The sequence below is a fragment of the Antrostomus carolinensis genome, unplaced genomic scaffold (genome assembly GCF_000700745.2).
Source record: "Antrostomus carolinensis isolate BGI_N321 unplaced genomic scaffold, ASM70074v2 scaffold28623, whole genome shotgun sequence".
Lineage (NCBI taxonomy): Eukaryota > Metazoa > Chordata > Aves > Caprimulgiformes > Caprimulgidae > Antrostomus > Antrostomus carolinensis.
This window is the reverse complement of record NW_010306299.1, coordinates 1,689-15,810: the sequence shown is the minus strand read 5'-3', so window position 1 is coordinate 15,810 and position 14,122 is coordinate 1,689. Positions and strand designations below refer to the sequence as shown.

The 14,122-nt window shown below is 54.7% G+C and overlaps 1 protein-coding gene across 1 annotated transcript in view; it reads right to left on the bottom strand.

The window, feature by feature from the left end:
- Positions 1-14,122, bottom strand: part of LOC104522724 (double C2-like domain-containing protein beta) — a 33,590-nt gene that overhangs the window by 17,912 nt on the left and 1,556 nt on the right. The window contains exon 2 of the mRNA XM_010165094.1: positions 3,753-3,832. Within this exon, the coding sequence (XP_010163396.1) occupies positions 3,753-3,832 (80 nt within the window). The remainder of the gene's footprint in view (positions 1-3,752; positions 3,833-14,122) is intronic.

The following is a 14,122-nucleotide window of genomic DNA, read 5'->3' as shown; positions in this document are numbered from 1 at the left end:
GTGGAAACTCCCAGGTGTTTTCTAGCTGTGGCTGCAGCCAGCAGTGCAGGGAGAGCAGCCCAGGTACACTCACCTGGGCAGCATCTGGGGCCAGGGAGCTGCCTGCACCCCTGAGGCTCCCTAGGGCATCTTCCTTGTGATCTCATTTAGGTTCCTGCTCTGGCAGGGGGATTGGACTAGATGATCTTTCGAGGTCCCTTCCAATCCCTGACATTCTGTGATTCTGTGATTCCTCCTGGAAGCAGGAGACCAACGGAGCTACGGGATAACACAGCCACACAGTCTGTGCTGCCTATAGATCCCCCTATAGCAGGTCATTATCTCACTCCAAGCAGCAGTTTGGGCTTCGTAGGACTGAGCAGAAAACAAGACCCTGACCCAAGCCACGGCACAGCAAGCCAGGACACAGACCCTGCTGCCTGCACATCAACCACATCCTTTCTGATCCCATTTTATAGGAGGGGGTGATGCCCAGCACAGCCCAGGGGCACCCCGGCTCTTTCCCACACACAACAGGACAGATGAACGTCACCCCAGGAGAGCGCGTGGCACTCAGGCAAGGCGAGAGCCCTCCTGCCAGCCTGCCGCACGGCTGCTCCCGCAACCCAGGAATGGGCTCCCACACTGCTCTCATTTATTCTTCCATCGATCCGAGCCGAGCTGCAACGTGCCTGAATCCAGCCGCGCCTGAAGTGTGAAAGGCAGGGAACGGGCAGGGCTGCTGCCAAGACCGAGAGCCGTTAGCGCGAGGCGGCCGCTGGCAGCCTGCCCGCTCCTGCCCGCACGGGACTGAGCTGTCTGCCAGCCAGGGAGAGGCGGAAGGAACGCTGGACACACCGTCACAGTCCTGCTCCAGCCAGGGAGCGATGGTGCTCGGTGGTCCTCACCTCCCCGGGACTGTGATACCCCAGGACAGCATCTGCTCCAGCCCCACGGTGCAGCACCAGCGAGCCCTGATGCCACAGTAGTTGCCTGGGGCTCACGTGAGCGTATCAGGGCTGACAACCTGGTGCTGGCACAGGCAGCGTGGGGAGAGGTGCAGCGGCTGCCCCACCTGCCCAGACCATGTCCTGATGGCACCTGCTGAAGGCAAAGCCACGGCATAGGACTGTCCTAAGAAGTTAAGGCTGGAGGCAGATGCTCCTTGAGTGTGACACGGTCTTCCCGTGCCCTGCAGATGTAGGACTCACCTCACAATCCAGATGTGGACCAACAGCTGCCCCACACTCAATCTGTTCACCTCTAGGAGAATCAGGACCCTCACTTCCCTGGCTAGAGCCTGCAGAGATGCCAGGCGCTCACTCCCTTCTAAAATCAGCTTCCAGACATCCATCTGTTGGCACAAAGTGCCTGATGCAGGGCAGGTCTATGTGCTATTAGGGAAACTGAGGCACCAAGCACCTTGCTCCTGATGTAAGCAGACGGCCTGGGGATAGCCCTACAGCTACCGGCTTCCACATCTGCACCTCCCACAACAAAGCAAATGTCCTTTCATTCCCTATTCCAGCTCCATCCAAACTTGGGATACAGGGTCAGCTGAGGGTCTGGAAACAACCAGCATCTCAGAGACCCTGCTGTGAATGTACACCAAGAAATACGTCAGATTTTCCTGTGGCAGCTGGCAGCAGGGCAAACCTGCGCCGTGCGGAGCGGTTATCCCGACCTCCTGCACAATACAGCAGCTGATGGCTGCAGAGCAGAAAATTGGTGGCAGAGCACAACTGTTTGGATTTAACTTGTCACCGATGCCTCCAAAAGCCCACAACCCCCTTTCTACTCCCCAGGAGCTGATAACAGGATTCGTGAGGAACACCAACAGATACAAAACTGCTGCTGATTAAAACAAATAGAAGTAAAAGGATCAGAAGGGAGAGAGAGGGTTGTTTAAGGAGGTTATTGAAGAGAGAAAGAAAAACAGTTCTCACGTGACTGAAATAGTCCAGGCTTTAACAGCTCCTGGCAGCAACTGAGGCTCCAGGAGCTGCTGGAGTTGGGACATGTCCTGAGGGCACCTTCCCTGGGGGCCTGAGACATCCAAGACACCTTGTCCAGGTCAGCCTCAGCCCAGACCCAAGAGCAACAGACACCCCAGAACCATGCTGGGGCTCGTGCATGTGGCCCCAGGGCTCCCTCACCACCACATCACCTCCTCTACAGCGCTACTTCTAATGTCTACGCAGCCACCGCCGGCTCCCACCGCCGGCAGCCGGGGTCCTGGCCCTTACCTTTTTGTAGTCAAGTTTTGGCAGCTTTCCCCAGGCGAGAGATGAAATGAGAGCGAGCAGATGGCAATGTAAATAAAAGAGAAAAATGGGAGAATGAGAGCAGAATGGAAATGAACAGGACTCGAACGCTTGAATGTCAGAGTGGCGAGGGGGGGATCTGCCCACCCCCTGAGCAGGGGCGATGCCGGTGCCACGTGGTGCCTCCAGCCCCACAGGATGGGGTCAGCAGCCGCTATTCCCATACAACCAAGTGGGCGCGGCGAGGAGCCTCTTTCATCAGCCCTGCCTTTGCTCTTGCTGCTGTTAGATCTATCACTTGCCGCTCGCAGGTCTCCTTCCTCCCTGTCTTCCACCCACTGCAAACCCAACTAGAAATCTCCTCCTTGGCACCGCTCCCGAGCGCACCAAGGGAAGCCTGACCCAACAGCTGCTGGAAAATTCATGGGAAACAGGCATGGGGGTGGTGGGGAAGGAGGTGAAACCCACCGGCAGCCTCATCCCTGCCCTGGCAGCCCTCACAGGGAGCTGTGGGTGCTGTGCTTGCCCCATGGCCAGGAGCAGCTCCAGGTCTGCTGGGGCAGATGCCTCCATGTTCATCCCCAAAGCCAAGCTTTTGTGCTTGAGGTCTTATTCCAGATAGGGAGAACCCTGGGGTGGGGATGTGCATTCGCAGCACCCAGTACAGCACCCAGTGCAGGGGGTTCTGGGCTGGGGGCTGCAAATGAGCCAGTTAGATGGGAAAGAAGCATCCCATGAAGGCAAACAGTGTGGGCTGATCCTCTGGGGTCTCAGCTCACACCCCATTCTCCTGCAGTTTCTCCTATCTTCTGTAAAAACCCTCCACCCCTTCCCAAGATCTACAGGGACTTAGATTTTCTTCTACCAAGCCACTCACTGTGTTGACCTGGAGCCTTCACTGCTCTGGTCCTTGTGGCAGGTGAAGCAGAGAGGAACGGACCAGAGGTCAGAAGCACCTTTCACAGGTCTGGAAGCAGAATTAGGATCTCAATTATCTGTTTCTGCTCCAAAATGTGAAAAAAAAACCCTAATTGCTTCAATCACGCAGACTGCAAAGGCGCTGAGGCAGAGCACTTTGTGGCAATGATTAGCAGCATTTAAAAGAGCCATTTATAAACTGACAGCCGGTCACAGCATCACGTAATTAACAACAGCGAGTTGGGTGCTTTTCTAAAAAGCATCAATAGCTGCAACCATCTCGTCACAGGGATGAGCAGCCATCTCTGTCCCGCTGGAAACGCCCTGAAAGGCAGGGAGGGAGGAGAAGGAGAGGGCAGAAGCACTGGGTGTGGGGATGAAAGTGGAGTTGGCAAAGGGATGGCTGCAGTTGGGGACACCAGAGCCCCGGCACAACGTGGGGATGGGGGGGACACCTGGCCATCCCTGCCACAACACCTGGGTGGCCTCGTGGTTTTGCTAGGGCTCTGGTGGCCTGTGACACAGGACAAATGTGGTCAGCTCCAGGCATATGTGGTCCTTGCTGTTCACATGCCCGGCGCTGAGACATACCTTGGCTTTATTGATCGTGCAGTGCAGAGCGTTGTTTTCTTGATCGTAGAGCAAGCTGAAATCCAACGTCCCCAGCGTGGCTGCAAAGGAGAAAAGATGTTATTAACCTGCGAGGCCCAGTAAACACTGGCTCTTCCCCCTCAAAGTACAAAAGGAGTGGTTGAAGATGCCAGAGAAATGGTTGCAGACATTATAAAACATAAAGCATCCTCCTGTGAGCCCTGTTATGAAACACAGTTTCATGCTGGGAGGCTGGTGGCCATCCCCATGCTTGGCCGGTGGGGCTGGCACAGCCCTGGGAGAGGAGCGAGAGGGATGAACGGCTGCAGAGGCTTTGACCCATGGGCTTTCACACCAGTCACCCCCATCTATCAGCAGCCCCACCACAGTCAGCAGCTTCCCGTCCCCCAGGAGCTGAAAACTCTTCTCCTGGAAGATCCAGGCATGTCTGGGACACAGTCGAGACCCGCTGTTGGCATATCTCCCCTGTCCAGTGCCACTGGCGTTCCCCAAGTGCGTGTTGGTGCACTGACACCTTCAAACAAATGAGCTACCAACGGGATCACTTCCCAGCTCCAATTTGGCTGCAAACTGTAAATGAAACCCAGGGAGGATGGAAATACTTTTATGGTTAAAATTAAAAACACCAACAGCCTTTAATCAGAGCAGCGTTCCCTTACGGCATCTGCAACCCAGGAATGGCAGCAACGGGGCAGTTCCTGGGATGGGACCACAGGGAAGGGGCAGGAGACCAGAAGAAACCAGAAGAGCCTCAGCAGCAAAAGTACATTTGATATGAGAAATTCTTTCATAAAATCAAAGAATCATAGAATGGTTTGGGTTTGAAGGGACCTTAAAGCTCATCCAGTTCCAACCCCCCTGCCATCAGCAGGGACACCTTCCACTAGACCAGGTTGCTCAAAGCCTCATCCAACGGGGCCTTGAACACTTCCAGGGAGGAGCAGCCACAGCTTCTCTGGGCAACCTGGGCCAGTGTCTCACCACCCTCACACCAAAGAATTTCTTCCTAATATCTAATCCAAACCTCCCTCTTCCAGTTTAAAGCCATTTCCCTTTGGATGATCTGAGTAAATCCACTAATCCAAAGCAAAGCAAATGCCTTAAAAAGACACGCTTTCCAAAAACACGATTTAACCTTCTCCAAGGCTCCAGGACTTATTTGCACACCAAAGGCTGGATGTGGAGCAGCATCTCCCCCAGTACAGCTTTACCAGCCACCAGTCTTGAACTTCCAGGGCTGCTCTGGACCCCTCAACCCACGCTTTTCCATGCCCACCTTCCCAAAAGGGATCTGCCCAAGCACTGCCCTGCCACCACACAGCATCCCACCGCTGTTTCCAAGGTAACTGCACCTTCCTGCCACACACGTAGGTTCAGAGCAGGGAAAAAAAAAATTCCAAAATAAAAACCAGAACAATTTTGCTTAATATCAAAGCAAGGTTTGCTGCCTGGGGAGGTAAGTTAGACAAACTTTATAGCAGGAAATAAGGTGCTTTTTTCCCAGCATCAATAGCCTCTGCAGCAAGGTGCCTCGGGAGGTGGCAGATTTTTCAGGGGACTGAAACCTTCCTGCTGCAATTTCACAGCGATCTGCCAGGCTCAATGCAAGTGAGCTACAGGTTTGCCTGCTAGCAAATAAAAATCATTGCTCCGGAGCAAATATTTTGCCTTCAAAGCAGAGTAAATATTCAGAGAGATTTCTGCCAGAATAATTTACCCCCCCTTGCTCTGGAGTAATTTCATGGCACATTAGCTATCGGTTTAGGTAAGTGATAAATCAGTGGGGTTTACCTGCCAGGGCTCAGGGAAGATGGAATTGATAAAGGGTGAAGCCAAACCTGCAACACCTTGTGCATCATCTCTGGGTTTGGCCCAAAAGGGCATTTCCAAAGTAATTACCGGCCCATCTCACCCCACATCGTGCAAGGAGGAGGAAAGAGTAGCAGCTCTGAGTGTACTCGGTGACGGGGACCTCACGGCTGCGCAGCCCATCGTGCCAGGGCGGGTGTAGGGGGATGTTCCACAGCACACGGGCAAAAGCCAAGTCAGCAAAACTCAACAAATCTGTGGTTTTGTTTGAGAGCGGAAGATGAAGCCTCCGGTTTCGGAGCCTCATCATTTCCACCTGCCCTTTAATCAGCCGCTTCCTGCCAGCCCCATCGCTCGGCCCTCCCCACATCAAGCTGTTATTTTATTTTTATCACAGAAGGGGGCCCGTGGCTCAGCCTGCTGGATCTGGCAATTTATAAAGCAAATTAAAAGCTCGGCATGAAAACAGACTTTGGTCAGGAAATACTGACAAAGCCTTCTAGCCCCTGAGCACCGTAACCTGCCCCAGGGGTGAGGGCAGCAGGGAGCCCCGCTCCGGTAATCCCAACAAAACCTAAAAGAGCTGGAACAAGGCAGCAGACACTTGCTGTGCAGATGGGGACTAAGGTCCTGCACCCCAGTGCTGCTGGCCTGTGGGCAAACCTTGAGCAGCTCCTGTTCACCTCTGAGCTGCCAGGACATGGGAGGGCACAGACTGGGATGTGGGGCTCCATCCCCACTCTCCTCCAGCCATGGAAGGGTTTTCCTCTACACAAGGACTTTTTTCATTGATGGTGAGTCTCGATTCCCAAGGAAGGGTCTGCCTTCTGCAGAGGGATGTGGAAACATCAACAGAACATGTTGTGCTAATTGCTTAAAAACTGTGGCTGTATGGAGATGACAAAAGGGATCAGGCAAACTTGGTTTATCAGCTAAGGTGCCACTACGGAGCTGAGGGTGAGTGCTGCTGTAAGAGCCAGGACCCAGCAGGGTGGTGGGTGCTGAGGACACATCTCCTGCAGGAGCAGAGCACCTGCAGCGCTGTCACAGCCCCGTGGTCTCTGCCACCACCTGGGGACATGCTGCTGGGTGATGGACCCAGCACAGCTGGCTGCTCCAAGGCAGACTGACCCCAAGGTTGCTCAGGGACCTGAGGAAATAGCAGGAGACCTCCACCTGGATCCAGGGGTGGAAGCCACCCTGCAGCCCACGACACCTCCGTGTGAACCCCCACAAGACCACATCCCAGCAGGAGAGCCAGCCCTGTGCTCCTGGAAGAGGGAGCACACCGAGCGAGCGGCCAGCCAAACCAACACCAAAACATCGGGGCGGTTCTCACCGCTCTCACCCTTCCTGCAAAGCTGGAGCAGGTCCAGCCCTGGCTGTGGGAGATGGGCTGTCTCTGGCCAGGATTGGGCTCAAAAGCCCCCGGGTTGAGCAGCATGCTCCAAACAGGGCCCTTCACAAGCAGCCGCATCGCCCTTCTGTGACTGCTCTCCCCTCCCGCCTGACCTCGCAGCCGAGATGCAACTGGATTGTGTTCTTAATTAGGGGAGTGAGAGCCTAAAAAAGAAAAGGGCAGCAATTAGATTCAAAGCGCTGTTACTAGATGTATTTAACTCGACTGGTCTATTCTGAACGCTGCCCTCTAATCAGGCTGCAAATAAAAAAATATAAATAAATGTCTTTGTCAGGCATTACAAAGGCAGCTTTGTGCTCTCCAGCCAGCAGGCAGGATGTATCATTATTATTACGATTATTCTGCTCCAATGATAAAATAACCATTAGGAGAGCTGAACTCATTAGCAGGTTCTGACCCTTCTTCCTCTCCATGAATTGGGAGAGATTGATAGAAAGGTACCAGCCAGGATGTGGCATTTAACACAGGCTCTAAAAAGGAAAATAAATCTGACTTGCACAGGAATGTGGCCTCTTTTCCCACTGACCTTTGGGCATTTTGATTAATTCAGTGGGCCACAAGATTATTAGAGGCCAACATAACCAGCAGATGCGTCTCCGGGCTGAGCCGTGGGATAGGCCGAGCGCGCCTGGAGCCGGCGGGCAGCGCGGCGTCCTGGCACAGCGCCGCTACCGCCCTTGTTGGTGGAGTCGGCAGAAATTGTTTATTGCTGACATTTCCCATCAGCACCCAGGGTGATGGGGAGGCTGAAGTAGCTTCTATTTATACCTGCGGGATGAAAGGCAAAACGTGGTGATAAATCTGTGCTCGGCTCCCCTACCCAGCCCCTGTCCTTGCAGGCTGTGTGCCCTCGCCTGGCCAAAGCAGGGTGGCAGATTCGTCCCCTTGGTGGCCTGGGACACCTCAAGGAGAAGAGTTTCTCAGTCCAAGAGATGCTCAGGACATGGAAGAGGCACCAGCACTTGCAGCACAGACCCACGTGCTTCAGCACAGCCCTCAGAAAAGGGAACCAATGATTGAGTGGGCTCCTCACCTTCCAAAGTCAGGGAAGCTTTCCTAGCACGACTGCCATCAGAAAGCCCAGCAAGGCTCTATGCTGGGAGAAATTGAGGTGTGCACAAAAACCCCCACTATAGAACTAATTAAAAAGAAGTCTAAAAGCCTTAAGTCCCTCTGCTTATCAGCATTGCTGCTCCCAAGATAATCTGCTCATGGATTTTGTGCCAGGGAGATCAGAGTGGAGCAGTAAAAAGACTGCTGGGGATTGTCTGGATTAGCTTTCCCTTACAGAAAGCACAGGTTCAGTAACCTTCAGACTGGGTATTTTTTAATGCACTATAAAAGATAGGCCCCTATTCTTCCATTGCTTTAATTTTCTTCTGCAATGGAGATAATTTTAAAGGTCCTGAAAGGCAGCAAGTAATTCTGTGCACTTACAGCCCCATGTAAAATGTCGGTAAATGACTCCTCAGGAGGAACAGAAATTAGTTCTTGCCATTTCCAAGCAGGGCTGCTGGAGATCGCTTTGGGGGGGTGCCTGTGTGTGCTCCTACCTCCCCTTGTCCAGGTCCAGCAGCGCACAATGGGGCAGCACAGGCAGCAAGCACTGGGGCAGCTCAAAGATTGACTCCCTGTGCCACATGAGAGTCAGCCCCTGAAAACCCTCAGGGTTATTCCTGGAAAACAGCATCGTCAGTCCCAGCAGCCTCCCACAGCCGAGGCCAAGCTTGCCCCGCAGCCACAGCACTCCTGATCCGCGCACAGACCCGCCTGGGCTGCTGCTTGTGACTCCTCTGCCATCCTGCAAGATGCTGAGTCGAGGTGCTGCATGCCCCCAGGTCTGATGGCAGCACTGACCTTTGGCAGGAACCTACACCCACAAGCATCACTTGTTGGGTTACAGCATCAGCCAGGGAGGTGGCAAAGGCAGGTGGTAATGGGACACTTCTGAAAGTCAGCATCCCCATGACCTACTCCATGAAAAAGGTGTCTTGTGGAGGTTTTTGGGACATGTCCCAGGAGAAGCACACTGTGCTGGGACACAGACATTCCCATCAGTACCTGGACCACAAGGTGCCAGCTGGAAGCACCACGGGACTCTGGTTCATTGCTGCAGGCAGGGCAGGACACTCCCAAAAACCCATCAGAGACTGGATCCAACACACAGGCAGGAGACCTTCCTTCCTCGGGAGCTCCATGGATGTGGTTGAACTCAACAGGACCAGGAGTAAGGAACAAGTGTAACTTTTCTTTCTTGCAACTGCTCCCTGCCTCATCATGGGTTTTTCACTTAAAATCTATGGCAATTAATATTTCTTCATTTTGGAGCCACAGTGCCAGCCCCTGGCAAGCTCTGGAGCAGGGAGCTGCTTCTTTGTGAGGCTGGTTGATGGATGCTCATCAGCTCTTCTGTCTTCTCCAGGAGGAGTGTTCAGAGGAACATTTATCTGCTCAGAACAGTTCAGAGATGCAATTATGTTTTACAGCACTAAATGGTCCCTGATGTCAGCAGCAATTAGACTTTCAGCAATTTCAATTTAGAGATGGCCTTCAAATCTCTCCCTCTCTCTTCCTTTAATGAAATACAGTATTGCAATTAACAACCCCCCAAAATTGCCTTCAGCGTTAAATACAAAGATGAAAGATCCGGGAACCCCTTGGGCTCGAGCGCGTTGGAGCAAGGGGTGTCAGTGAAGGGATGAGGGCAGCAGAGATGCCATAGGGCAGGGAGCCTCCCTCCTCCAGCCAGGTATCACCTCTCCTCCTGCATACCAGGACCAGGGGAAGGTGAAGGGCTGGGCAGGCTGCTGGGGAGGAGGGAGCCAGGCAGGAGGGCCCCTCGTTAACCAGCAGCAGCGCAGCTCCTTCATTAGCAGAGATGCTGGAGGCCACAACCCATATGCTCCCTCCACCGCTGTTGGAGGAGGGATGCCCGGACAGACTCTGCTTGCCCTTGTGAGCTGGCCTCACCAGGTGTCTGCATTTATGTCCAGCATTTCAGGGTGTCCCTGGCCATGGCCACCCCCTGGGAACGAGCAACTCCAAGGGCTGAAGGCTCCTCAGCTCCTCAGAGGATCAGGAACACCCGATGCGCAGCCTCTACCTTGACCACTGATAGGGTGGCCAGCAGGAAAGGGTGAGAGCTCACCCCACGTCAGCACCTTCCTGATACCCACGTATCCTGTGGGAAACAGACAGGAGCTAATCCAAAGTCACCTCAGTTACCACCCCCTGTTTCCCTACCAGCTCCCCAGTGCCCTCAAACCCTGGGTCTGATGCTGCCCAGTACCTACACACATTTATTTGGCATAGGTGGCTTGGGTCATGGTGCAGTTGGTAACACCAGGCTCCGAAATCAGCAGTGGTTTGTTTCGTTTCCTGATATGTCTTTTCCAAATACTTCTTTTGGCCTTATCTGGATTGAAAAGACGATCCAAAGGTTATAAATAGCAGTAGCAGCATATGCTAAAGAGCTGCAATTCAGAAGTAAATATCCTCATCATTTCAATGCACATTTCCCCTCGTCGTCTTTCCTGCTGCCTCCCGTCTGGCCAAAAGCATTGCCAGGTGACTTGCAAACCCAGCACCACTCAAGACCTTCATTCTTCTTTACATCTTTAAGCAGCCAGTAATTAATATCTGCGTGACGGCTTTGCCTGCCTCATTATCGCCTTTGCTCAAAATAAGAGTCTTCCTAAATAACTTCTGTGGCGTTGCTTGCAGCAGGCGTCACGAGCAGCCGCGCACCAGGACAGGCCTCTCAGCTGTAGTTTGGAGAAGTTGTTTTTATGCTGCTGCAGCTTGGGAGCTCGTGAGCCTGCTCCTCCCATGAATAAAGCTGAGGACGCTATAAAATCGGCTGGGTTTGTACAGATACAAACAGCCCTGGAGCTCTGGCAGGGACAGTACGGGGCAGCTCTTCCAGAAACGCCAGCTCGTGCTGCAAGTCCCAGCTCTCGGAGAAGTCCCCATCTGAAAACCCAGAGCCAAAGCACATACAGAGGAGGAAAGAAATTCCAGCACCGGCCACAGCCTCGCTCCGAAGCCAAACAGCATCTCAGGGGAAAGGAGCATTTCTCCAAGGGCTAGAAACTCGCTTGCACATTACAGAGGGTTGGCTGCTCCCTCCGGCGCTGTCCCACGGTGACAGCGGCCACAGCAGTGCTCCCTCAGAGGGGCCGTGTTTCTACCTCCCTGCTCCTTGCACAGAGATTTCAGAGACCTTTAAAAATCTGCCAGGTACAAATTTTTCACTGTGAGGGTGGTCAGACACTGGAACAGGTTGCCCAAGGAAGTTGTGGCTGCTCCTCCCTGGAAGTGTTCAAGGCCAGGCTGGATGAGGCTTTGAGCAACCTGGTCTAGTGGAAGGTGTCCCTGCTGATGGCAGGGGGATTGGAACTGGATGAGCTTTAAGGTCCCTTCCAATCCAAACCATTCTATGATTCTATGAAATTCACACTGGTGCTGTGGTGGAGAAAACGCAGCCACTTGAGGGGCAGTGACTGGTGTGGAACTGGGGGAGATGGGAGGAGAGACCCAGCTCCTTGTAGGTGGCACATTGCCACCTAGCTGGCATTTGCTTATTTTTCTTGTGAACCAACTTCCCCTGGCACTGTGCCGCCCGACTGGGTGGGAAGCATCCCTGGTGGCTGGGGACCCCAGGGGACAGAGCACTGCTGCTGTCACCAGGCACTAGCCAGAGGAAACAAAGATGAGGTGAGAGCTGGATGTCCCAGGGTGGTAGGAGCAAATCCCCCCCTTCCCATCCCCAAACCTCTGGTGGTTCTCTCAGCTCCCAGCAGATGCTGGTGCTGGTCCAACAGCACCCGGCCACCCTTCTGCAGGGTTTGCACCAAACGCGCGTTTCCCCACCTCTCCTGCCTCATTTTCCCTCCTCAGCAGCTCAGCTGAGGACAAACCCACTGTGGGAAGAGTCCTGCTCTGTACAGCCTGGGCTCCGGTCCCAGGACATCCCTGCAGAGGTGGGACAGAGGAGGCACAGGGCAGTGACGAGTCCCTCTCCCAAATGCCCTGGTACAGCAAAGGGCGCTGAGCACAGCCCTGCAGATCCTCACGGCATCGCTGCTGGCAGGTCTGATGGGGAAGGCTGGCTCGGTGTGATTCCCAGCGCTCCCAGGGCCAGCCCCGGCATCTCCGCTCATTATCTGCTCCGTTAGCTCCCGGCCCTGCCTGCTCCCTGCGTTCAACAGGCTGCTCATGGCTGTCCCACGGGGTCCACGCTTGTTTCCCTTGGCACCTCCACAGCTCCCCTGAGCCCTGCGGTCCCCGGCTCCGCAGGGCTGCACTGCAGCGCCCCAAACCGCTGGCCTCAGCCCCTCATGCCCCAGAGCCATCAACTCGAGCTTCTGCATCAGCTCCTAGTGACCGGTGTCATCTGCCCATGGCAAATGCCCGGGTCAGTGGGTCCCCTCCACCCAACCACACCTTGGCCAGGTCCCTGCCCATCTCTGGAGGGATCCCACCTGCCTCCTGCAGCCCTGGGATCCTTGGTTTTCCAAAGCACCAAACACACGTGCACACACACACACGTCCCTGCTCCCTGTGGATGCCAAACCACAGGGTCTCTGCTTAGATGGGAGCAGACACCAATGCTTCTCCCAGGGCTGCCCTGCTCTGGGGCTGCCCACATCCCAGGGAAAGGCTGTCCGGAGGTGGGGAGCTCCTGCCAGCTCCACAGGCATCTCTCAGGATTGCTGGTGGGGTCAGGACTGGACAAAGGATTAAGGAATCTGGTTCAGGGGCCAGCCCAGGTGAGCTGCAGCAGGGCACCGGTGGGACATACAGCCCTGCCAGGGGTGCTGGAGGTCAGGCAGGGAGGCTGGCAGCTCTGGTCCAGCCCCTGCCCAATGCCATCCTGCAACGCTGCGGTGACTGAGCAACGTGGCCCCGTCACCCATCAGCCTGGTGCTGCTGGGAACCCAGAAACACCAGGCTGGAGGAGTAACCCTGGGCAGGAACAAGTGTAGGGGAACCTCAGAGAAATGCTGCATTTCCCCAGGCAGGGACAGCTCTACTCCTCCCACCAGGCCAGCCATCACCACTGCTTTGGTCTTGGAGGAGGGAAACTCACAGGCAGATGGGACAGACAGGAAGGAGCTGTCCTCTCCTCCTCCTGATGGATCCAGCCATGGCAAAATCCCTCTCCCTGCACCTCTCTAGGGGCTGTGCTGGGAGCATCTCTGAGGAGTGAGGCAAGAATCACCCTTGCCAAGCAAGTCTTCAACTCATGGGCACTGCACCCAGGCTCCAACACCATCATCCCTGGAGACCTTAGTCACGTCCCTGAACCCAGTGTCTCACCAGAGGGAACAGACAGCACCTAACCCCTGACGCTGTCCTGCTGTACAGGCAGGAAGAGGTTCCTCAGGGCAAATTTAGTGCAGGTGACTAATGCAGCAGCCCTGAATCACCCGCTGGGGATGTGGAGGAGCTGAAAGACACTCCCCAGCGCAGACGATGGCTCCAGTCAGGCTGCACGAACCCCCTCCCTGCTCCCAGCTTGGGAAATGGGGCCGGCGAGCCCTCGTCTTGCGTTGTGACTCGGCAGCTAAACACGGAAGGGTGACAGTCTCATCCAGCACATTTATGCCACCCTGTGCCCTGAGAGCAGCTGGGACCAGCCCATGCTGTCCCCAGAGATGTGACACCAGCAGTCCCACCTCCCCGCTCTGCTCCTGGCACCGCTGTGCCTTTGCCAACAGCAAACCCACCACATCTGGCAAAGCAGCCTCAGCAGTTTGCCTGACACCTGTTACGCTGCAAGAAACACTTTTCCCAACACCAACCAAACCCCCGCAGCCAGAACGCAGAGCCCTGGGCAATTTCCCCACAAGTCACCCAGTGAAATCACTGCGTCCCATGGCCCCAAGCGCTTCGGCTCCCACACACACCTCTGCCCCTGAAGCCCAGTTGCTCCCATTTCTATTGCTGGGATGAGTAAAGACGATCTAATAATTAGAGCAGCAAATAACCCAAATCCGGTTAAAGTCACTGTTAACTGCCTGGCTGGGACAAACGCAGCTTAGCAGAGATGTTCTCCCTGGGAGTGCAACGGCTCTCGCCTCCTCCAAAGAGAGTGTGACCCCGACTTCAGGATGGG